Source organism: Anopheles moucheti, chromosome 3, assembly GCF_943734755.1.
Source record: "Anopheles moucheti chromosome 3, idAnoMoucSN_F20_07, whole genome shotgun sequence".
Classification (NCBI taxonomy): Eukaryota; Metazoa; Arthropoda; class Insecta; order Diptera; family Culicidae; genus Anopheles; species Anopheles moucheti.
Window position 1 is genome coordinate 31394645 of NC_069141.1, and position 25531 is coordinate 31420175.

The 25531-nt window shown below is 42.9% G+C and overlaps 1 protein-coding gene across 1 annotated transcript in view; it reads right to left on the reverse strand.

Moving 5' to 3' along the window:
* The window catches only part of LOC128304892 (protein sickie), a 294004-nt gene that overhangs the window by 177710 nt on the left and 90763 nt on the right, over positions 1-25531 (reverse strand). Inside the window, exon 3 of the mRNA XM_053042134.1 lies at positions 8553-8723. Within this exon, the coding sequence (XP_052898094.1) occupies positions 8553-8723 (171 nt within the window). The remainder of the gene's footprint in view (positions 1-8552; positions 8724-25531) is intronic.

A 25531-nucleotide genomic window follows, 5' to 3' on the forward strand; every position in this document is an offset into this window, starting at 1 on the left:
GTATGTCACACATTAAAATAATGGACGTAATGTGTAAAAATTCACGACCTATTTTCACTTCGGGCACGCTAATACACAACCTCGGTGACGGTGTCTATCTATTCTTACTGTCATAACATTTTGCCAATCAGCTAGAAAAGACGCGTTCATTTGATTCACGCGGAGGCAAAACCTATGCTACAAACCTCCTCGCTGTTGCCTAATGTTATGAGACACTTCACCTGAGCGATGGTGATAATTCTCGCTCCACCCGCTATTAAGAACCACATCACATTTGATGGTTATTGTCTCGATTAAATTTCAAAAATTAAATCCACCTTCTTCTGCTGCTGAGGTTCAAGCAGCGAGTTCAAGCTGAACGGTGTTCAGAAGATGCTTGTAACCGATTCTAAACGACACCACCCGCCACCGATTGGGGCGGGACAGAGTGTGTTGAAATTTATCCCCAAAGCCCCATGGGGATGCCAACTAATATGTTTTTTTGTGTTGTTCTTCTTCATCGTTCCAATGTGCGCAATGGGCGAGACTTGAATTCTTCATCGACCATTCCGGCAGGATTTAGGTGTCCTACCGAATGTGGCAGCGGTCATGGTTTCAGAACATTTAGTATGATTTATGCATCGCCAGCGTCTTAGTCTTAGTGTCGACCTGACGTTGGGTTAGGTCTTTCCCAGCTCTTGTCAGAAGTCGTTGGGCGTCGGTTTTATACAACCAAAGCAGCGCAACTAATTGAGAAGAAAAAGGTTATGCTACCGGTTCGGTAGCTTGATAATTGCATGCTTGCTGCCGGTTGGTCAACACCGAACGATGGTAAAAGTGCAACTTAATTCCCATCGAAAAAGGCGCCGCCCAACCGTTGGATGCTTAAGAGCATTTTGTCATAAATTTTCCCGTCTTCTTAATTTCTCTGCCACTGCCACCGTTTCCCATTGCGCCGATCAGATTCACCTCGCGTGTAACGTGGATTGAGATGCAATCTACAGCACGCTCTTAAACTGCAACGTTTTAAGATGGGCTAGAAGATCCCTCCGAACGCTGGAAGGTTGGCAAAAATAGGACAAGCTCTCTTACATAAGAGCTATTTATAGTGCCCGAACGCTCAAGTGCCCGACCCGGAACCACATTGTCTTAATGACGGATGGCGCGAAATTCTATCCGCCAGAGCACTCCTTCCCCAAAACAGTGCTCGCAGCGGAAGTGCATGTGGCAAAAGGGAGATATCGTGAAGAAGAACCGAACCCCGTACATCCAGAACCGCTCGAGAAGCTCCTCAAGCAGTCAGCAGCGACCGTGCGACAGTATCGATGGGAAAAAGTAGGTCACGAGAAATGAGGTCTTTAGCAGTGCGTGCCGTATTGGTTTGCGTCTGGTTGGCGAAGAGAGCTGACTACAAAGCCAATGCGCCATGCAAAACCATATTTCCCACAGCCTGGCCACGTCGCAAAGCCGTGATTGGTGAGTTGCAGTTTAAGCCATCGAAACAACATAAATCAACTGACTAATGAATGTCCTCGTCGTCGATCGGCGTGGCGCCGTATTACTGTGAGATCTTGTAGCGTCTAACGCACGGTCACGGAACTCGGCGATATTTGGGACTCTCGAGACTTATCCCGTATGTGACCCCCCTACCCAGCTGTCACGCTGACGTCCGGGGTGGTCAACTCGTGGCATGGTTTATGAGGCGTGTTTCATCGACCACCAAAGCATAAATTGGCTATTTATAGCGACAGTGGCAAGCCGTGCTCGAGGGAGCATGCGTTTTATATCCCGTCGATGATGTCCACCTGCGGGTTTGTCACTCTTCATTTGCCCGGCCATTCGTTGGCGATGGCGACGAAATATTGCCCTCGATATCGTGCGCGACCACACATTTGTATACGCGTGTTTGGCTTGTCGCCGGAGAGGTGGAATTTGGACATGGAAGAGTCAGGCATTTTGGAGCAATTTATCTAAATTTATATGCGCCATCGTGAGCTATGTTAAAGGATTTTATAAGTAGAGTCAAAAAATGACATTCAACTCACTCTGGAGATCACTTCATGGAGCGTTCCAGTAGCATGTTGAATGTCAGACATTCCATTTAGCTTCAAATGTATTTTGAGTTGTTTATCATTCTTCTCCAAATTCCAGACCTAGCGCTCGTTAATCCCTCTAGAAACAGAAACGCTTGGAAGGTCTGAGATTATTGAGATATGGTTTGCGACTAGAGCAAAATGCTTTGGTTTTGATGACGGTACATTCGGAGACGACAGTTTAATAGCAACAGTCACGCAATTCTAAAGTGTTTCGTTTTACCCAAAGCGGTGGTCTTATTTTTTTTCCCCTGCAACTAAAACGATCTGCTTTTTGTGCGACAAACACAATTTCAATCATTCATTCGAGTTCGCAAATGGGGTTTGAAACGCTAGCAAAACCCCGATTCACGAACTCTTCCAATTAGTCCTCGGGGTCTAGTTGCGATATGCTTAGCATTTTGTGTGGCTAGAATCGCTACATCCCTTGGAGATGCGAGAGTTCCATGCGAAAAAAACTAGACCTGGATTGATTCTTGCTGTTTCATTCCCATTCTCACTGAACATTTAAATTGCCCAAAAAAGGAACGAACGAAAAAGCGTCGTTCCGAATTCTAGCCGGGAGGCGCGCGGGAAAGATCATTTCACGATCGCGCCTCGACATAAATCCGGGAACCGATGCCGGAAACGGTCACGCTAATCCATCCCGCCACCACCCGGGACCGGATGCCTCTAATTTACGGGTACCTCCCTTAGCCTCTCGCCGAAGCACTGTGCTACGCGTGTGCTATCGCGAGAACCTCGACCTCTCCACAGTCTAACCCCATCGGACATGGAGCTACCGCAAAGCCAATGACCGAACACACAATATAATGCCCGCGAGTGCAGTAAATTGTTGCTCGCGAACGGTATGCTTGCTAGAACAGACTGCTCCCAAAAATGCTCCAAACCAGCTCCAGAATGTTATAAAACTTGAATATGGCAGGAAAATAGCAATTATTGCTTCACCGTGAGCCACCGCGCATATGTTGCTATCACACCGTACAGTGACTGCCGTGCAAATACGTTTATTTAATTGATCATCATTAATCTTTCCCCTTCACAACACTTCCCTTTAGTTGGGGGTCGTATCACACGGCTCTAACTGCAACTGCAGCTCAAACCGATGTACTGAGCTGTGTTAACAGCTTCAATAAAATATATTTACTTACTCCCCCCATCTACAGGAACACCCTAAACACATACGCGAATGAAATGATTTGCATCGATGTTTTTCGTGCATGTGTGTTGCACTTCAACTTCATAAATCGCATGGCGTACCAGGGGGAGCACACGTGTGCTGTAGCGCACATGAAAAACCACAATTATCCGCGTGGTACCAGAATCGCGATTGTATTGAAAGCAAATAATTACTGAGCACAGCGGGGCATTGTGATAAGATTGATCGTGTACGAGTACGTGCCCTGAATCATCACAAATCTGGGCCCCTAATACGTGTATGGTTGGCCTATCAAACATCAAATAAAGTTGTAGAAAGTATTGTTATTGCAATGGAAGAGATATATTTTTAAGTAAATGTATTTATCGAATGTTTCTTGAACTATTTATGTGCTGCAAGCGTTAGAATTTATGACTATTTAAAGTGCTTCTAAGTCATGATTATTTATTTGCTCTTTTCGGGGTTTGTTTCATTATTCAAACACATTCTTTGAAGACGCTAAGGCATTGCTTTTGGAAAAATATTTGCCATAGCTATCTTTAAATCCTCCGATAAATAGAAATTCGTTGCATCACCAGCATTAACCTCACTCCGAAAAGCACATCATTCACCACTCGCGGCACGCCCTATGCAGAGCGGCAACATCATCATCATTTACGGTAGTGCAGTGCATCCGATTTGACCTAATTACCGTGCACAGTCGTCAGCCAACACCTCCCAGCTACAACCTCCTACATCAGCTGCAGTTAATTAAATCGCTCATCCTTCGGTTCCATCCCATAGGTAAGTAAATCCCACACCAGACACCCCAGTAATGCACTCACCGTAATGCAGTCGGAGAATAGTTTATAGTGTGCAGTGGCGATGCTGAACTATGCCGAAAGCGTGCCGACAGGCACTCGATTCGGCCAGAACAGAGCACGTAGATTCTAGCTTTTCGAGAGAAACAAAAAACACACCAAATCGGAACACATCTGGTCGATATTAGCATGTGTTTACATGCCAACGCCAATGGCCGAAAGCATCTACAGCAGCATAAAAGGCAGGCCATCTTCACCTTCCACAAATCGAGAACCAACCAACTCCACCATGTCCAAAGTGGGAAGTGAAACAGCAACAAAAAAAAAAGCAGGGCACACTTGCCGGCTGAAGCAAAGAGGCGTTGGGGAAAAATCTTGTGCACCGAAGAGCGAAACGAATTTATTGATTTAAATATCTTCGCGTACGTACGTATACCACCGGACCAGACGTTTCATCGGGTGGCGAAATTGGGCGGCGGCACGTAACAAAGTTAACCCCGTAGAAACGATAAATAAAAAAAAAAGCATGGAAACAACCAAATGTTTCTCCGCCTTTCGGTATGTTTGTTCACTTTGTCTGTTCCGCGAGGCCCAAATCCGCTTTCCAGGCTGAGGTTTTATGTGTGTTGTGGAATTTTTGGTACATCCTCGGGGCTTTTTGGAAGCTAAGCTTTCAGCGAGATTTGAAGTGAAAAGTGTGTTTGGGAATCGAGTAAAATATTTTGGAATATAAACCAACCGAGCAGAGTTTTTCATTATTGAACCAACTGTGTTTCAATCAGACAAAATTAAACAAAAAATCTCGTAAAATGTATGGTGAGGTTTATCAAACATCTGGTGTAATTTTTATATTAAATTCATAAGAACAGCGCTGACGGTTTTCTTTGCGGTAAATATTGATTAGACGAATCATCGTAAAACTTATAGCTATTTAGTAGGTATTCAAAGAACCTATCACTTAACCACTGGAGTTAAAACAACGTTCCAAATCTTATTATCGGTACCAGTAGAGAAGCAAATGTTTTTTGTTCTATTCTACACGAATATGAACTAGAATATGGCGGCTGGCATCTTCAACCAGATGCAACGTTCACCGTGCTCTAAACCTTCATCGTTGTAAATATCCTACGATTACGCGAGGCAACATATTCTACCCTTTGCCTTACAGTATCAAATTTTCCATATATTGACGCTAACGGAAAGGGTTCTTGGCATGGTGTGAAACAGTGTTCAACTTCACACCCAGAAAACCCTCGTAAACTTACCTTAAGCTGCAACCCTGCAGCAACAAGATAGAACGTTGTGCCGCTTTGTACATTCTGCTCACGATTGGTCGTAAATCAATGCAATATTTTGAGCCACAGAACGGGGGAAGACAGTTTTGATTTTCGTGGCGTGCGCGGCATCGAATCATCATCAACGTCAGAATCGTTCATCGTCACCAGTCACCGAGCGGTAAGTGGTGAGTGTGGATCTTCATTTTCGGTTCACCATCGTGTGTTGCTCCAGAACCCATGTCCTCTTGGCCTCTTATCCCAGCAAGTCCTCAATATCCAGAGGGACTTTCCGTTTTAAGCTAGATTTAGCTCGGTTTCTTCGCTCGGCCTCGGTCGGTCGGCCTACCGTAAGCGGCCTGTTTCGCATGAATGAGCTCACTCACTTTCAATTACAGTGTGCGAGTGGATGCAAGTGTCCATCGTGAATTTATTACGTCTAGCCACGATTCAGACCAGCGCAAGCAAGACGCGACGATGACAAACGCTCCGGCCGGGTTTCGGTTCTGATGCATACGATGCGAGGATTATATCTTTTGTCCGCGGGCTGATGACGCCACTCCACTCCGGAGGAGTTGAAGAGGTACAGACAATGAAGATGCGTTGCATTTCAATCATGCTAATGAGCATTGTTCTCGGACGTAGCGAAAGACGACATCTTCCACGGAGCTGCAGCAGATGTGTGGGAGTTCAATTAAACATTGGAGCCCGCATTTGGTCGCCAACCAACCCAAAAAAAAACTCGCTCCTTTAATCAAACATTTACGTGATCGGAGATACCAATTTTGACACTCGGATAACTAAACGATGGTGTCAGATTTTCTGTCCGGGGAACATTTTACATCCAAGGCGGAATAAATTTCTGACTCTCTGGTTTGGTCTAAGGGTTTGAGAATTGTGATTTAATCAGCGTTCGGGGCAGCGGTCTCCAATATTGACTTCAGACACAAACAAACCGGGTTTTGTGCCCCCGATGAGAATGCACCATAAATCATGATCCGATAGGCTTGTTTGAGCTTTGCACGGTCCGACACAATTGTTACCCGATATCGTTCTAACAGTGTGGTGTGCCCCAACGATGGAATGATGCCACAACGCAACAAATGCAAGTTAGAGTGCGCCCTCGACTCCCTGCAACTGACAACGTTCACATGCAAACTCATCGTCCATTAGGTGGAGGTCGTGAAGGCAAGCAATCGGTGGGTGCTCGCGTTCACAGCACGCTTTCATCGACAACATTAATCGAAGACAAACGCAATCGCCGCAAGAGAACACGACCCTCGACGCACTCGCACGATACCCGAAGGAAAAACACTAACCCACCCGCAGTGCGTACGGGAGGAAAAAAAAAAGACTAGCCCGTTTGTGTCGTTCTTGGTCTCCTTTCGGTTTCGGTTTTCCCAGCAGGACTGGTCAACTCCGGCAATTAAATAACCATGCCGCACGAACAACTGGGCTGCCAGAGCCGGAGCCCAATGGCCGATAAAACCCAACCGATGATAACCCGATAAAAGGATGGGAATAGTGGCTCGCGTCCAGATGGAAAAGCATGTTCTGTGCATGCGTTGGGCATTCTTTCCACTGCTCTGCTCCAAATGCTTCATAAGCCGCAACGCAGGCAGGCAACCGTAATCGAATCGCATCTAGTTGCTTTTAGAGCGAATTATTTTCAATTTAGATAGAACGTTGATTAAATTGATGATTACTCCCTTCCCCGTTGCAGTCGGTTCGAGAGGAAAGAAAGTCCTCCGCTTGGTCTCTAGGGGGAACACTTCCATAACGGCCGGTAGAAAAGTGAATGCGATGATAGAGCAATTTTTCATCTGCCGCTTGTGATGCCACATCATTGTTCGCTTCCAATCGATGTCCGTCGATAGGTTCTGGTACGCTAAGTGCTGGAATGCTTTCAACGCTCCAACTCCCTAGAGTTGACATGGATCGCTGGTTCTTAGTGCAGCTCCAAAAGATGAAACTCACCTGGGAGTATTTGAAGTAAGGAATAAATGCAATGACATCCTGAGAGACTCACGCTTAAGGATTTAAAGGAAAGCTTTTCCCGTTTTAATAGTCACAGAAGCGGCAAATTAACGCATATAAAAATAGCTTTTTGCAATTTTTGTACTGCGAATTGCATAGCTTTTGGCGCTTTAACGAAGAATATTCCTACAATCATCATAGACGTGGATATCGCGCTTCGATCGGGTTTGGATTGGTCACAACCAACATGACAACAATTGCTATACTATACACAATAAAGTATCATGAAATTTGTTCACTATTGTATCACAAACTCTGCTGAAAGATTTACTGTCGTTTCATGCAATAATATCATAACAAATCCTTCATTGCTTTCATGGACCATATTGCATGGACATATTTTTCATACCATCAGTGACATCCTGAGAGACTCATATTTAAATATTTAAGTGAAATCTTTTCCTGTTTTAATAGTCACAAAAGAGGCAAATTAATGCATATAAAAATAGCTTTTTGCAATTTTTGTACTGCGAAATGCATAAATTTTAGCGCTTTAACGAAAAATATTTCTTCAATCATCAAAGACATGGATATCGAGCTTCGATCGGGTTTGCAGTTGCAACCATACACCATGAGGTCTCATGAAATTTGTTCACTATTGTATCACAAACTCTGCTCAAAGATTTATTGTCGTTTCATGCAATAATATCATAACAAATCCTTCATTGCTTTTTCCGGCATGGAAATATTTTTCTTATCATGCATACAATGTGCAAAGCCAAAGGCATGCACCAATTAATTATGCATGGAATAAAATAGAAACACGTAATGCACCGGGAACCCTTTTGCCGGCAAAGGCCAATGGCCCTCCACGGGTGTAATCATAATAGACATAATGGAAAGGGCGAAACAGGCGCCCGCGAACTGGTGCGCGAATGCATACCAGCAGTCGTCGTCGTCGTCGTCGTCGTCGTTCGTCACTCTTCTCATACCGCACGGAATCATATCCGCTCTGGTTGTTGGTGATGATTTATGGTGAACTGATTGTTATTAATAAGTATGATTTATGGCGGTAATTGATTTATCGTTCTTTCCGTCTTTCGTCAAGAGTTTTTCCTTTCCAAGAGATCTCTCTTGAGGAAAGAAAAATAGTATTTTTCAAGTCGGATCCGACAAGCAAAACGTAGCAAAGGAATGTTAAGAACTCATCCAAGACGTAGCCCTGGTTGGTAGGAAATTCAAATTGAAACAAAACATTTCCCGTACTCACCATGTGTTGAGGAGTTTTTGGTTTCTTCACCAAATCAGGTACTTTGAAGGTGGTGACGGCTTCGATTACCTCTGCCAGCAGTAGTCCATCGCGACAGTCGGCGGACAGGTCGGATACCTTCCGTTTCGACTTTGCCCTTTCGAGATAATAGTTGGCCCAGTCGGTGTAGATCTGTGAAGGACGAAATTAGAAAAAATAACAAACAGATAAGGATTAGGGTTCAAAATAGACCAAAAAAGAATATGTGAGTCCCAAGGAAGATAACGATGCGCATTAGTATTATTAAATTTATTCAACATCCAGTGACAATCAGGCTTGTACAAATATGATTCGTTAGCTTGGAAGGTTAGAAGGCGGTGCGACATATGGTGCTCTGGACGTACGTGAGTGTAGCTCGTTGACCATTGCGACGAAGCATTACTAGAAATGTAGAAATCACGTAGACAGACTGCAAAACGACAAACGGAATGACATGAACAGGACAGTAAGACAAGAACTCCGTTCTTCACATTTGTTACAAGCTTTAGCTCCCCTTTTTGTCCAGATAGAATAGTGCTCAATGGAAACATGGAAACTCCTTGGAGAAATCGTGGAGGAGTCTTTTACAGCACTATCCCGCTTCGAGCCTTGGGGCATTAGGGTCTATTCTTCATGCAATATTCACATCTTGATGCGTAAGGATTGTGATGTACATCTGTGTTTCCACGCTACGGCAGTATCCTTTTCTCTCGGACTTTACTCAACGTTTGCACAACGATAGCTTAGATATTAGAGTGACGTAGCGGCATTTTACCATCGGCTAACAGACGTCCGTAACATGGGCTTGTTACAGTCCGCTTGGCACGCGCGCCCGCCAGCCTGCTCCATTTGCTTCCGGAGCGAAGACAAATGGTGTCCAATAAAAGTAGGAAATTTTGGTCCATAAATTTTAAATCACCCAAAAATTGTGCCCCGAACTTATGGAGGCTCTTGTTGGTCACAAAAAAAACATCAGCGAAGCAGAAGAAAAGAAGTGCTAAGAGAGATATAAAATGCATTCTTGCTTTAGGAAAGGCTCCACATTACGGCTAAGCAAGAGTCAGCAGATTCTTGGTGTGTAGAACGCAAAAAAAAGCATCCCAAATCGCACACAAGTGCTAGTTTTTTTTCCGTCTCCTTTCGGTGTGCTCCTTCGCCAACAATCAGAACAAACTGCAGGCTGGCATTAATCGGAACGAGCTCCCAAACGAGCATACTTTGGCTGCAATTTGGCACTGCTCAAGGAACTGCTATTTGTTTTATTCGATGGGATGAGATCTTCTTCGTCCTTCTGGGGCGTTTAATGGACGTTCGTTTGGAGCTGCATCCAGGCCCTTTTTACGCCCCAGCTCATAGGAAACATGAAAATAGAGCAGTAATAACGCTAAATGGCGTCGTTGGGTTGTCCACTTTTTTTGAGTACACTCCAAAGAAAATTAGGTTAATGATGTGATGTATGGCAGCTGTTTTTTTTTTTTGGCGGAAGTCCATATTTATCTCCCTGCAAAGCAGAAACCTTTGATCAATTCGAAATATTTCACAAACTGACACAGTTTGTGTCACTTTTGAACTTCCACACGAAACTCACCTTCCCTATCGAAACAGGTACTTTTCCTGCCTTTACTTCTTCAAACGAGCATCTCTTCAAATAAAGCGTTCTTTCATCATCTTTCGGCTTTGCCGAGTTAAGGGGGGGAAAAAACACCCCTTAATGCGACAAGCTGGGTGAGAAAATAAATAAACTGCCAAATCACATCAACAATTCATCGTTGGCAATCAACATTGCACTGGTGGTGGAGATCATTCACCAGGCCTCCCACCCTTCTTCTGATTGTCGCCTTTACTCCGCCACCCGTAATGAAGCGTAAGCTCCACTAAGACGTCACTGCGACTGCGGTGCGGCATGTTTCATTTTCCCAATTAAAATCCAACCGTGGAATCAGCGTGGTTGTTTCATCCCTCCTGTTTTTTTTTCCAAAGAGCTCTGATCTCGGTTCCGCCCCAGACGCCCCAGTAGATGAAATGATGAAATCCCCCCCTGCTTCGTCGAGAAATTTTGATCGCGCCGTTTTCTACCACGCGCCATGAACCGATTATGTCGCACGACTTGGAAAATCTCTTGATTTTCCTTTCCCCATTCAGAACTGTTACGCACTTCAAGCAGCAGCCTTTGATAGAACGGGAAAGCGGGAAAGCATCCCGGGTGAAGGAGGTGTGTCGGCAGCATAGCTTCATAATGTTCTTTTCGTTTGGTAATTTATCTTTCGCTCGCGCTCACTTTCACAAGCGTCGCGTGGTTTGTTTCCGCTTTAACGCGCTCAGGTCCCCCACCACCCATTCGGAAGCGTCTTTTAAAAGATGATTATTTTTTTATCTTCTCAACACATTTTTGCCATCTTCTTGATTTTCTTTTTGCTCACACTTAGCCACACAAAGAAGGGCACGCTCTGCATGCTAAGCATGTGTACGCACTGGGGGAGTATTTTCCCAACCTGACGCCAAATATTCGCTCCGAGCTGTGCATGGTTTAGGATTAATCAGCTGTAAATGGCGCTGGGGAAACATATTTTTTCGCACAAAAAATAATTGCTTTTGTGCGTACGAAAGGACGAAGCTTTAATGGTTTTTGGTGTCCCGCGGAGGACACATACTCTAATGCATTCTGGAGCGAAATTAGTCAAATACTCCGACCATTCCTACGGTATTCCTACGGTCAGAAAAATTAAGCGGAATTAAGGCTTCAAATTCATACCACTGGGACCACTCAACGGGAGCCAGGCTTTTTTGTTTTTTTGCTGCCATTGTGGAACCTTTTCAAGAGCAGGCATTAATTTAATGTCATCCTATAAAAACGTGCTAAAAAGTGTGACCATACTTGAAACCTCGTTAAACGTCCCTTGAAAAGCATGAGTCGATGGGGGCCCAACCCATCGGGGACACACGTGCGTGGAGTGAGTGAGTGAGGAGCGTCGATGTGCTTTTCCAACGCTGGTGGAAAATCGCACCTCGCGAATGGAGTTAGCATTGGCACACCATCATACGTTTCTCCATCGCATCGTCACAGTAAGACACATCCTAACGCGAGTTATTTATGGTTGTGAGGTCGCTTTTTTCATTTTCCATGACCTTTCCGCCTTCACTGCTCTATTCCTAGTTTTTCCATCGTAACTTTATGCCGTCTCCTTGGCGTGCCTTACACAGTAAAGTCGGCTAGCACAAAAAAAACTTCTCCTTCATGCCACATATGAGTGGGTATTAACAGCGGAGTAGCGGAGTACGTGTAGTACAAGTCTATTCAACCATATTTTTTTGCATCACAAGAACAATATTTTCCTACAAGAGTTTCCTGAACATGGCTCCAGGGCACCCACGGACCTCATCAGTCTGCTGGAAGTAGCGCGATCGTAGAGAACAACCGAGACTGCCACAGAAAAGAAACAAAAAAAACGTTCCAGTCAAAAAAGAAACAAAACGAATCTGCAACATAATTAATTACCTCCCGAGTCGTTTTCTAACTTTATGAAGCTGATCTTATTCCCCGCCCCGTTGCCAACGCCAAAAAGCATCGCAAAAGTCGATCCTGCTCTTTCGAGTGCACGTGTACCGAAGTTTTCCCTTTTTACGCTCATGTACGTGTGTGATTCCAGCTTCAACCCGACCCTACGATCGTTTCGTTTGCTTTTATTCCGATGGTTTAGCTTGGCTGTCCGTAAGTGTTTTTGCTCACATCACCTTCCTAACGCTACTATTCTTCCGGTCTGTCGCGGGAGAAGCTGTCGCCAGGTTCAGGCCCGTTGGCAGGTTCGGGGCATGATATGTACTAAGGTCAGTAGCGACTCAGTCGCTGTCTCGAAGAGTTATTTTAGGAAATTAAATTGCGAGTTTGTTATTGGCGAGAAACGTGCTGTGGAGTTTAGCTTGTGTCGTCACGAAGGGATTAGAAGATGAAAATGATTGCTCCATGCGTTATGTTACGTGTAAACGATTGTTAATTTCTTGGAATATTAAGTTGTCCAAAGCCAGGATAAAATATAATGCTTCGATAAAATGACACGAAAATAATCTTTTTGTTAGTGGATATCTGACATGTCTAACCACAGAGGAATTTCTATTCAAAATGCATGTGCTAAATTATTCGAGTCTTTTGTCTTCTCCTCAATACAACCTTTTGTTTCGCCAATTATATCCCAACATCAACATGGTTTCATGCCAAAACGTTCAACTACATCTAATCTTATGTGTTTTATATCCTTCCTTTTATATCCTTTTCCTTAAACACACCTTGTTGCTGGTAGGCAAGTTGACACATTTTATATAGATTTCCGAGCAGCTTGCGATAGCATACCACATAAATTGTTAACGTTAACGTTAACGTTAACGGTTTGAAGATCCTTTGCTAAGGTGGATCTCATCCTTTCTATCTGATCGTAAATATATTGTTCGCGTTGGTAGCTCTCTGTCCTGTGAATTTACTGGTCTGTCTGGTGTACCCCAAGAAAGCGTCCTTAGTCCTTTTTTTATTTATCTTATTTATAAATGACCGCATTAATGTTTTACCTTATAATGGACACTTGCTGTATGCCGACGATATCAAATTATTTCTTCCTGTGTCTTCGACAAATTTTGTACGTTTGCTTCAATCCTACCTCGACTCTTTATGTTCATGGTGTGTGGGCTTGAATGGGCTTGAACTTTGCGCACAAAAATGCTATTCTATATCCTTTGGACATCACAACGCTAGGAAAACAATCACAAACTATTCACTTCTCAACTCTACCATACAACGAGTGTCTCTTGTAAAAGACCTCGGCGTATGGCTTGATGAGTCATTGCCCTTTAAGGAACATATAGACAGTGTAGTGGCTAAAACTCGCAAAGTTCTGGGTGAACCCCTCTGTCTAAAGGCGCTGTATTGCTGCTGGATTAGATCTACTATTATATATGTGAGATCTGGGCTCCGGACGGTGTCACCGCACTTCAACGAGTAGTTAACATTAAAAAAAAAGTTTACTAGAATTGCAATCGGATCATTGATTCGAAATTCCAATGTACCGATGCCTCCCTACTCCATTCGTTGTAGTATGCTGGGAATTGTAGATCTAAAATCACTCCCCTCACATACGCAAGCCATTTTCATCGCTAAGATTCTCCTCAACAATATTGATGCCTCATCCTTACTATCTATGCCTAACCTACATGTTCCTTGTCGTCGTCTCCGTTCCCATCCTCCTACAATCATTCCGGCGCGCCTTACCTCTTACGGCCAAAATTATCCTTTTCTGTGAGCTATGAAATCATTTAACTGCTTTTTTATCATTTCGATTATAACATCTCGATATCTGCTTTTCGGACCCGACTAATTGATGACTCATTATAATCCTCTATGTTTAGTTTGTTTCCTCCTCTGACGCGTTATTAGATTTAAGATTAGACTATAAAATTCCTTATGCTAAGCCTTATGGGCGGGCAAATTATTTTCCGTAAAATAAATAAATAAATAAATTTGTTGACGTATCGTTTGTTCTTATCTCTACTCTTACCTGCGATAGATTTTTCGTCACAGAAAGATCGTCGCTTGATCCCTGACCACTAACACATCGGCCCAACATTATGGCCGCACTTGTTCACACCCGAGGTTCACACCAGAAATTTCAAAACAGAACAGACCCCCAACGCCCTTTGGCAAACCGAAGCCAGTGTGGTGATGTTATCTCGTTAATCAATTCGCACCCGAATTGAATCCGAAAATCACTTCCGCCGATTGGACACCGTTTCATTCATCAATCATTTCTAACACGGGGTCGTGGGGGGCTTGACGATTTAATTTTCTTCGCTTTGGTATATACTACTACTGTACGATGCTTTCCTTTGATTCTTTCATAATCACTCACTAGTACACCGGTCAGCCTGGACCGAAATGGGAATGGGATTTCACTTTCCACGTGTATCATAAACCCCAACACACACTTCACTTACTGAGATGTTAATTGCCACATTTTTCCCTAACACAGTAACACTGGTCATAAGTCTCCACATGGTGACTCCACATGAACATTTACAAACACAGCACTTCAAACGCAAACAAATAAACAAATTAGAAAAACCCTTCGCAAAGCGACCGAACGGCCATAGAACAGCCACAAAGAGTGCGGTCGCCGGCGAAAGGTGGTCCCGCATTCGCGTGTCAATCCATAATCCATCATCTAAATCGCGGGTTTTCCCACATGTTTCCCAAGAGGCGTTGGCCCCGTTCTTTACCCCAAAATGCTGGTCGTGTTTGGTACACTTCGAAGTAAACAGTACACTTTGTACCTTTTAATGCAATTGATTTGAGTTGAAATTTGTACGGACGTGTGTGGTCAGAAAACATTGGAAATCCTTGGAAAACAATTTGAAATTTGGGGGCTTGGTCGGAATCGTGCTCCGATGGCAATTGGTAATCAGTTTGTCGCATTATCATTAAACTCCTAATCGTTTCCTTTGCCACTTAAGCATTGTCTTCATCGCCTGAGTGTGTAATAGATTGATTTGTCAACCACCAGTAATATTACACCCATTCTCTAGAGGGCCCAAAATAGACAACGCCGAATCGAGTCCGCAGAACATTGTTTTAACGGAGCGCGGGTTGTTTAGAGGCGAATAAAAATAGTCCCCAAAATTAACCCTTCTCAATGGCTGACACTGGCGCCCGCCGTCCTAACTGGACCACACTGCGTCTTACTTCGAGCGTCGAGCTAGTAACAACACCTTTCGGCTAGGGCCCAAGGTTCAGAAATGCAGCCAGTAGTGACTCTGTACACTACAGTAACAGTCGGTAGCATCACAACACCGTGGCGTGTAGGAAAACGGTACGTTATTTATAGCCGGTTTGTTTTTCCACGTTGTGTTTCTTTGTTTATTTTCCATCGACGAACACGAACACGAAAAGGTACGGGGAGAGGTTCGAAAGGGTTTAAAGGCATTTGGAGAACGGACAGTTTACTTATGTTGCAGTGCAGCGGTGCAGTTTTGTGAAATAGGGGGAGTTGTTTGTCTCTCATCACAACTGTGTGGAGTTCTTTTTAGGGACATGGAAAGCGGTCCTTCTGCCTGTGTTGTTCGTCTGGTGCTGTCTCTCATCCATGTCCCACCATGATGGTGTTGATGCATGGCAAAAGGGATAATTGCACTTTGACGAACTGTCAGTCTGGCGGACTCGTCGGGATTTAACACTGATTTCCGTGTCGGCGATGTCACCTACCCCTAGCGAGATGTGGGGGGGGGGGGGGGACCCTCGAAACAATAATAATATGCAATCAAAGGGAATTGAAACACACACACACACCTGAACCCGGCAGCTCCGGTTTGAAAAATGAATCCATAAACCCAGAAGTAACCGCGGTGCGTTCGATGTCCAATTGTGCGCCGTTGGACAGCCGTTGCAGCAAAAATTCTCACGTGTCACGTGGCACGAATTTGCTGTCGTGCATAATGAATTAGCCACCGTCACCTGAGTGCTGGGGAGTGAGTAATTCGATGCATTCATTAGTGGAGTGCCCTGCAGTTTGTGGTGAAGTTGAGATGTTTTCGGAACATTGGAACACAGATTTGGTAGGCAGGATTTCCGGTCCTGAAGTTTCTCTTATTCCCCAATCAATGCCACCCTCCTTTTCGTGGAACTCTTGAATCGCTTGATGAGGTTTAACAATAACTCCGAAATTATAACTAAAAATTAAGCTGATGTACTTTCACGAGAAACTAGAGACGCGTTACTGTCGGAAAGTTCCCCAACCGAGCTCTGGGTCTTTAACGGAACGAACTTGTGGAACTTTTGGCATGTTTATGCACTCCCTCGTTCGCTGTAACCCAAAAGATATTAGAATCGTTCATTAAAAGGAACCATTTTCCTGAGCAAAACACAAAACGAATTTTGGCTGGTAGCGATACGCAAAAGACCCATCATCATCGAAAACTTTGAGCCGGGGTTGGAAATATTGGACAAAATTCAATATTGGGCCATAGAATCACCTTTCAACCCTTTTGCGATCGACAATTTCTCTTCTCATCCTTCTCAAACTCTCCGAAAAACACACCGAAAACCGAATTTCGCCTTCAAAGCTACTAATGAGGCAAGTGTTGATGGAAAGAAATTAATAAAAATAACCTAATTAGTTACATTTGCTTCACAAGTATCCCTTTTCTTGTGTTCTTCCCATCTCCGCCGGAGCAAAACCACTATCGTAAAGCAGTCATTCTCACTACCCTCACCCAAAACATAAATGGGTTATGGGCCGAAAGGCGACAGAAAATCCTCGTCGGCTTCGACCGTACTAACCTAATTTCAATTCCGACGGGTCAACGGGCTTCATTAGGTGTTGCCAGAGAGACATTCTACGGAAGCGGAAATTGAAACAACGGCAACTTCCCACAAAACCTTTCAGCAACATCGTCAAGGCGAGGCGTTTGAAAAATTTTCGTTACATTCCATCATCAAGTCCCTCCTCCGGGGACTTCAACGGGAATCAAAATAAAGGAACTTTCAGAACCCTTCAAGGAAAATGACTTGCTTTCTGTTCTAGGGTGTACCAGAAGGACCCACGAATTCCCCACCAGACACGAGCGGGAGTTGAACTCATCGATAAGCATCTTGAGGTTCGGACAATTCGTGGGCGCCTTCATCAGCCTGACTGACTGACAGGCGTTTGCGTGGGCTGTTCGTCTTTTCCTTCCTTTGCTTTGATTTAATTTCCAAACTCAACATTTTTGCTCCGTTGAGATATGGAACTTCCGAAAGGTCACGGAACTGTGGGTAATATATGCGTGTGCGTGCAGGCAACTCAGTGTGACGTAAGAAGGTCGCGCGAAGCAACAGGAACGCAACCCGGGGAGTTTGCTTTTGTTTACATTTCAAGCCGATTTCTTTATTTAGGATATGTCTACCGAATGCGTAGAGCCCTACTGTTGATGTTGATGGTTGAAGAATTTTCTGTTTTGTATTCGATTGTTTTGCTGCTATCTTCCGTTTCTTGGGTGGCTTCCCGTCGAATGGAAACGCAAACGGGAAATCGGACCAAATACAGTCGATGGTGGGGAAAAAGGTGCATATCCTGGGTAGGCAAAACGCATATCAAAAGCAAAAGAAAATATGAAAGCAAAATAGAAAACTTCCACAATTTGATTGGTTTCCCCTAAAAACAACAGGAACTGGGGATGTTAAAAGTTTGAATAAATAAATTCTCCTCCCGCCCCCCCAAAGAGAGTGGCGTGTGCCAGCTTATCATCTTCCTGCATCTATAATGCTTCCACGTCTTCCACACGGTTGTCCATTCGACGCCTCGTTCATGGAGATTTCCTTTCGCTCGATCAAACAAAAGCAACGGTAGCATAAATGTTTAATGTTTGACGTGTTGCAGCGTGGGGGATTCTGGTCCCAGAAAGGCTATAACTTTCCGAGCTGCTCACAGCTCAATCTCTAACACGATGCTTTCAAGGTGCGAATCAGATTGCGATCAATCGGATCAAAAAAGACCCAGCGTTCCGGGGGCGTGTGCCACCATGCGGGCGATGCAGTAAGATTTAAGATGCCCCAGACATCTGACGACCCTTCCGAGTCATCTACCCGTGTTGAATCGATTAAGGAGCTGAGATTTACTGCACACCTAACGCTTGAATGTCGCGGGCGTTCTTTTCGTTTTCGGACGCCGTTGGACGGAGCGTAATAAAAAACGATCGTTTTCAGTATGTTCGACGTTTGGTTTTAGCGCAAAGTCACAGCCGCATAGTCGAAAGCCAAAGACTAATCCACTGCAGTTAAACAGATGAATGTAAATTATTCGATTCGAACCGGGACGATGCAACGGGGCAACACGATCGATCAAGTTGAAAAATGCCTTCCCACCCGGGGAGACGTTCGTCTAATTGTTTGTTACTTCACTGTTTTGCTGGCTTAAAATCAGATTATCCCAACTTCAAAAATTCGATAAATGAGCACGGTGTACGGGGAAACAATGTTACACGGTCGCTTTCGTTAAAGAACAAGCAGATTAAATTTAAATTCCAAATTAACGTTACAACATTGTATCCACCAGCAATCACGCGCTGTTCGGTGTGGCATGATTCAGTGCGTTTCTGACGAGTTTCAATGTTTGAACCATTTTGCGGGGAATACGGCTCCCAAGGAGTTTCACCCACGGATTGGCACCGTAAAAACCTTAAAAAGTGTTTCACACCGCACCGCGTGGATGGAAGTGAATTCTGCGAAATTTACAAGCGAATGCACACACGTTCGCCTTTTTCAAACCCTTAATTGATTCACCTTTACTGGTGCATGGGCGAACAGTGCACCGCACACGCTAAACCAGTTTCATGAAAATGGTTCAACGTGCACATTAACATCATGAAGGGATATAAATAACCAAAAAATTTAAAGTACAAAATTTTCCTCTCCAATGGGGGCTTTCAATATTGTTTCAAGGCAACGCCATTTCCTCATTCGCTTAGATGCTCCGATGCGCGTGCAATAATTTATCGAATGTTTTATGCATTCGCACAAATGAACACAATCCAATTCCTACCCACCAGCGCTGAAGCTGTAAAACTAAACTCATGTCGAGTGCAGTTTGAGATTGAAGAAATGGAATTCGGGTCCTTGAACCTCTTGGAACCTTGGCGTCAGTAGGAAGCGAAGGCGTACTGCAAGAGTTGCGAATATCAAGCGCCCGCATAGGAAAAGCTTGGATAGACTATCGAAATTGCAGGGTTTGAGCATCAGCAGTGCTTTGAAATAAAAAAAAACACGAAGCAAACGCAAATTATATATAAAAATTTAAACAAAAAATGCAATGCATGAATAATACAACAAACATTTCAAATTTCGGCATTACATATTCAAAAACACTGTATTCACTTTACACTCTTCCGTTGAATTGGAATGCTTCAAGCAAACAAATAAATAGCCATTTCGATCGGTTTTCGCTGTGGATCGCCAATCTGATCCTAGCTTGAAATACAAAATAGCATACCTCTAGGCGCATACGATAAATGGAAGGTAAAGATAATATTGATTGGCATTTAAATATTTGACTTCACAATAAAGAATTTCAATAAGCAAGATAAATTAGTTTATACTTTCATTTTAAAATTAAACAAAGTACAGAAAACCCCTGCATCGATCTATATCTAGCCGGACCCTTTCATTTAAAAACAGATACCCAACGGAAACAACCTATCACACAAGAACGTTCTCGTGATGCTTTCTCCACTTGCAAATCAATTGCATTGCCTTTATCTTCCTCCCGCTGGATTTTTTCTTTTCTTTTCCTAACGATCAATCACTCGACACGTTTCGACACCATTTGCATCATCGTAGAAAAACACACACAACCACAACCACTTCCCACTGTCGTCGAAACATTTCCCACTGCATCACTGAAGGCACATCGAGTGTGTGCAATTTACAACTTAATGAACTTCTTTGCGATACGCGTAAACAAATCTGTCGCTTCCTTCCGGTATGAGATCTTCCGCGCAAGGGTGTAAATCACTTTTAGAATTAAACACAAACGCAACAAAACACTGCCGACACATGATGATGGCGGTAAAAGATTTCCCACGCATTCACATTAAACGCAGCAATTATTTGCAAACTTTTATTGGGAAAATAATAAACACAAAATCCTCCCCACAAATGGCTTGGGGTTGGGGATGAATCACAACACACCTTCGGTGCACAATTTTATTTCAATTTTAAAACACCTTTTGCTTCATCCCGATTCGAATGGGAGAGTCACGATTTATTCCCTCAATGGTACCAACCAACGCACATTACCACGTAAGCACACACTGCCGTTGCTGCAGTTGCAAAATTATGCACTCACTCAAACACACACACTAGCACACCTCAGTGCGGGGTCGTTGGATTCGTTCCGCTGCATTAGATTAGAGATGCGTCCAGGATACTATTTTTAAAGAAGCACCGGAATTAATTGCCTAATAAATTCGCAACCTTCGTACGGTGGAAGGAGATGCGTCCCTGTAAGGCAAGTACGGATCTTGCTTGATCGATTTTTGTGCATTACACTACGCGCGCACGTGCGGGTACGGTTCTGCGTCGCCCAGAAACGAGAACCACTGCCTTCCAAAACGGAAAAGACGCCGTACGACGCGGTACGTACGCCCGTTCTAACGCCAACACGATCGATATCTGAACCGAAGTCGCGAGGGTAACGCGTGCGCCATGCCCTGGCGATGCTGTTCTATGCTACGGTACCGCCAGCACTGCGCATGACATGAGCCGATCGTGGATTCGAGAGTCGAAGCAGCCGACGCGTTATGTGCATGCTCATCATCGGGCTGTCCCCGGTCGGGTGGTTCTTGGTACTGGCACTGCTTTGCTGGGTATGGCTGGTGTTCTTGAAGGTGCGTACCCTGCATCGGTGAACACAGACGGCGGCTCAGTACAAACGGTACACCAACTTATTTGGCAACGGCTCAATGGGAGCTACGAAGAACCCCACAATCGGTGGGCACAACGGCACGATGACGCATAAATAACGGTGAGGTCTTACGCAGTCATTGCTTTGTCTTTTCGGGCGTTTGATCGCGGTGCGCAGTATCCGCATGCACACACGCACCGGGAGGGTGGTCCCGCTCTTGTCTATGCTTCTTCCACATCTTTCCACTACCAAAATGTCAAAGAACGACGGCGGCTGGTAGGTAAATGGCTATAAAAACCAACCTAGACACACGCCGACTCTTCCACGGTAGAACACGCAGTGCGTGTGACCTTCGGTGCGACAGCATTACGATTCTTTCGGGTCCCATCCGTCCGTTAATGGTGGCCGTTACGGAAGTTTACGTAACAATGCCAGCTGTTCTGTGGCTCAATTTTTCACCGATTTTGGAGACATTATCGACTGGAAGATTCTTCGCTGCTCTGGAGGCCTTCTACAGCTCCAGATGGTTGGAACGTTTCATTCGGTCCAACAACATCCCCCCCGAAAACATTTGTGAAAGCAAAAAGGAAAACACAATTCTTGGCGATTGTGGACATAAATCTATCGCGACTGGATGAGCTCGCTACAAATTAAAATGTTCAACGAACGCGTGCACCTGATATGGTTCCGAATGGGAACAATATTTATGACACAAAAAATCAACACAATTAGACGGAACGTATTCGGTTAACATAATGGATGGATTTTGTATTTCCTGCAGGGCACGGAAAGGGATAATATACGTAATTAATAATTAACAAACATACTAAACAACGATTGGATTTAGCAGATGTGGACATTAAAGGAATGGAGAGCCTTTACTAAATAAGACAACATTAATAAAAGTTTTCTCATTACTCGCTAAACTAAGACGCTAATTTTGCTGTTCATATTGATCATAAAAAAAGAGAAAATTCATATGTGTAATTCCTAATAATGTAACATTGTTTGATGTATTGCATACTTTTAGGCGTTTTATATTTATAACGGTTTTTTGACATTTTCCTATTCTTATGAGTTTATGAACCCAAACTTATTTCATATTTTGTATTTCTTATTTAGGGAAAAGCCATCTAGAAATGGTCCCATATACGTTACAACTAAATATTAGAATGACTTGATATACGACCTTCAATAATTGAGCAAAGTTGTATCTGATTTCAATGTAGATCAACACTTAAAGCTAATGTTAATCGAAATGCGGCAATAAACTGTATATCAATTGCCAATAATAGACCAGTAACAACCTTATTAACATAATGGATGGAATTTGTACTTCCTGAAGGGTAAAAAAGGGATAATATACGTAATTAATAATTATCAAACATACTAAACATTAAATGGATAGTTACTAGTTACTGTTGTTAAGTTTTTCTCATTTCTTTCATATTGATCATTAAAAGCGAGAAAATTCATATATGTAATTCCTAATAACGTAACATTGTTCGATGTATTGCATACTTCTAGGCGTTTTATATTTATAACGGTTATTTGACATTTTCCACTCAATTTTTTTCATATTTTGTATTTCTTATTTAGGAAAAAGCTACCTAGAAATGATTCTATATACATTACAACTAAATATTAGAATGACTTGATATACGACCTTCAATAATTAAGCAAAGTTGTATCCGATTTCAATGTGGATCAACACGTTAAGCAAATGTTAATCGAAATGTGGCAATAAACTGTGCATCAATTGCCAATAATAGACCACTAACAACCTTATTTCATTTGAATAATGTCTCATTGAAGCAACCGTTTTGATCGCCATTCAGCTGCCCAGCAAAACATCCCACTTACTTGTTTCTCCCGCGCATTATTTTCAATCAAGAACAACTGCATGTCGTTCGATTGAATAATTCATGCTCATAACTGGCTCGCGCCACACACACACACAACATGTACCTCGCCCCACCATTTCAAAGCTGGTTGGTATTCTAGACGTGTGTTGTTTTGCATATTTTTCGAACAATTTGAAGCGCACGATCACACTCCGTACACGGTGCGCGCCAGTAATGGATATTATTTTTGCAGCTCATCAATGAGCTCGTATTATGCTTAGTCGATTACCATATGCAGTGGTTCCTATTGAAGCGAGAAGCGCTGCTGACTTTAGGATCGATTTTGGTATTCTAATTTGACACGCCACAAACCTGAAACCGCCTATCAGCGCTACCTTCAGAATTTATTCCCATCGTTCTCGGCTTCCAAACAATTTCACTCTCTCGACCAACCACCGCCAGTACCGTCGGTATGAAATATTCGGCAGCTGCCTGGAATGTCCTGCCGGCCTGGTGCATCCATCCACCTCCGGCAGCCCATCTTCCGGAACGTATTGATTATGGGAACAAATTTTCATCAACCCCATCCGAGAAAGCCGCTCGAACCGAGCCCGACGACACATGCTTCCACGTACGTACGCCAGACAACCGCCATTAGCGCCGCCGGCGATAATAATACAACCATCAGCCACAGCATCGATCGATACCACCGGCACCGTACCGATGGTCCGGACAGGATGGAGGCTTAGGCCTCCAAAAGGGATAGCAAACCAAAACAACGGCAAAAAAAATGTTCCACCAACGGACATTGACACTGAAACCATTATCATTTAGCCTCGGTTTGCTCTTTTGGGCATGGATGGTCGATTGAGCGTACTTTAAAAAAAAACAGGGAACGCGATCCTGACAAATCCTCCAACCACTACAGGAAGGAAACGCTCACTGCTACGACGCTATGGCTCGGAAGCAACCTGAAGCAGCCGTTGACCCAACCGCAACATAATTAGTGCACCCGTTTGGCTGCACCGATGGCAGGGGAACGCTTTGTTTATGATGCAATCCCTGTTTACATTCTTCCCAACATCGCCACACCGCACGGACGGCAAACGGTCCGGCGGTTCGAGGTTTATGCATTTCCAATCGTGAAACAATTTGCATAATTTAATAACCTTCTTTTTTTGCGGATGGGTACACCAACGATGCTCCTGCACAGCGTGGTAATCGATGGTCGATTTTGTCAGCTTGCGGTAAGTATCGAACGATCATTGTTCGGTGTATTATCATATTTTCATACATAAGTTCTCCATTGTACGGTGCTTCAACTGCGCGATGTTTTCTTGCATAATATTAAGGGTGTAAAATACGGACGGTTCCAACTGCAAGTCGATCCAGGTTAGCCAAGTGCAGAGGTAATATTTTGTGTATTTTTATTTTATATTTTTTAAATTATTTTTTTCAAATGTTTCCTTTTTTTAATTTTTAAATGTAATCGAAGTAATTAATCGATTCTTATCTCGATCATTTCAAATCTCTGTTTTTTACAAATAAAGCATTTTTTTAAAATAAAACATTAATGTGGAATTCGGAATTATTTATTTATTTAATTATTTATTTATTTATTTATTTATTTATTTATTTATTTATTTAATTAATTAATTTTTAACTATTAATCAACAACTATTACGTTAAGCTTCTTTTTGAATTTTGCATACTTCAAGGCGTTTCAAGACATCCTACTTTAAATTATTATGAAGAATAAAACACCGTCAAGGAAAGGATGTATTTATTTGGGATTTATGTATTTATTTATTTATTGATATATTTATATATTTATTTATTTATTTATTTAATTAATTAATTAATTATTTTTTTTATTTATTTATTTATTTATTTATTTATTTATTTATTTATTTATTTATTTATTTATTTATTTATTTATTTATTTATTTACTTATTTATTTATTTATTTATTTATTTATTTATTTATTTATTTATTTATTTATTTATTTATTTATTTATTTATTTATTTATTATTATTATTTATAGTAAACTTATAATCTAATCTTAAATTTGATAACGCGTCAGAGGAGGAGGAGGAAACAAACTAAATATAGAGGATTACAAGGAGTTATTAATTAATCGGGTCCGAAAAGTAGATACCGTGATGTTATAATCGAAATTATAAAAAAGGCAGTTCAAAGATTTCATAGCTCGCAGAAAAGGATCATTTTGGCATTTAAACATGACTTAAGATTTCTACAAATTTCCAATATAATTCGAACAAAATGCTACACAATTTCAAGACTCCACTCGAAGAAAAACATCAAATCATTAGAACACGTACTGCATTTCGTTGACCTCACCCTTCAAAAGCGCATAGATGCAACACGTACATGCGTTGAACGGTTGAAGTACAACATAATTTCCTTAATTGAATCATCGCCAATGGTTGCGCAATTTGCCTGCTGTCCGCTCGACGTGCGCTCCTACGGTAGACGTTAACTTCTACAAACAATTCACGATCTGCCCATGTGCCCCGTGTGTTTTGCGTGCGTAAATATTTGCAATTTCACTTTTCATCACCTCGCTGAAATGAAGCGCATCGCAAATGCCAAGGCCCCGGTACAACCGCTTATGCGAATCAATATTTAAACGGATTCCGACACTGCAAGATCCTTTCCGGAGAGTGCAAGCGTGCGGTGGA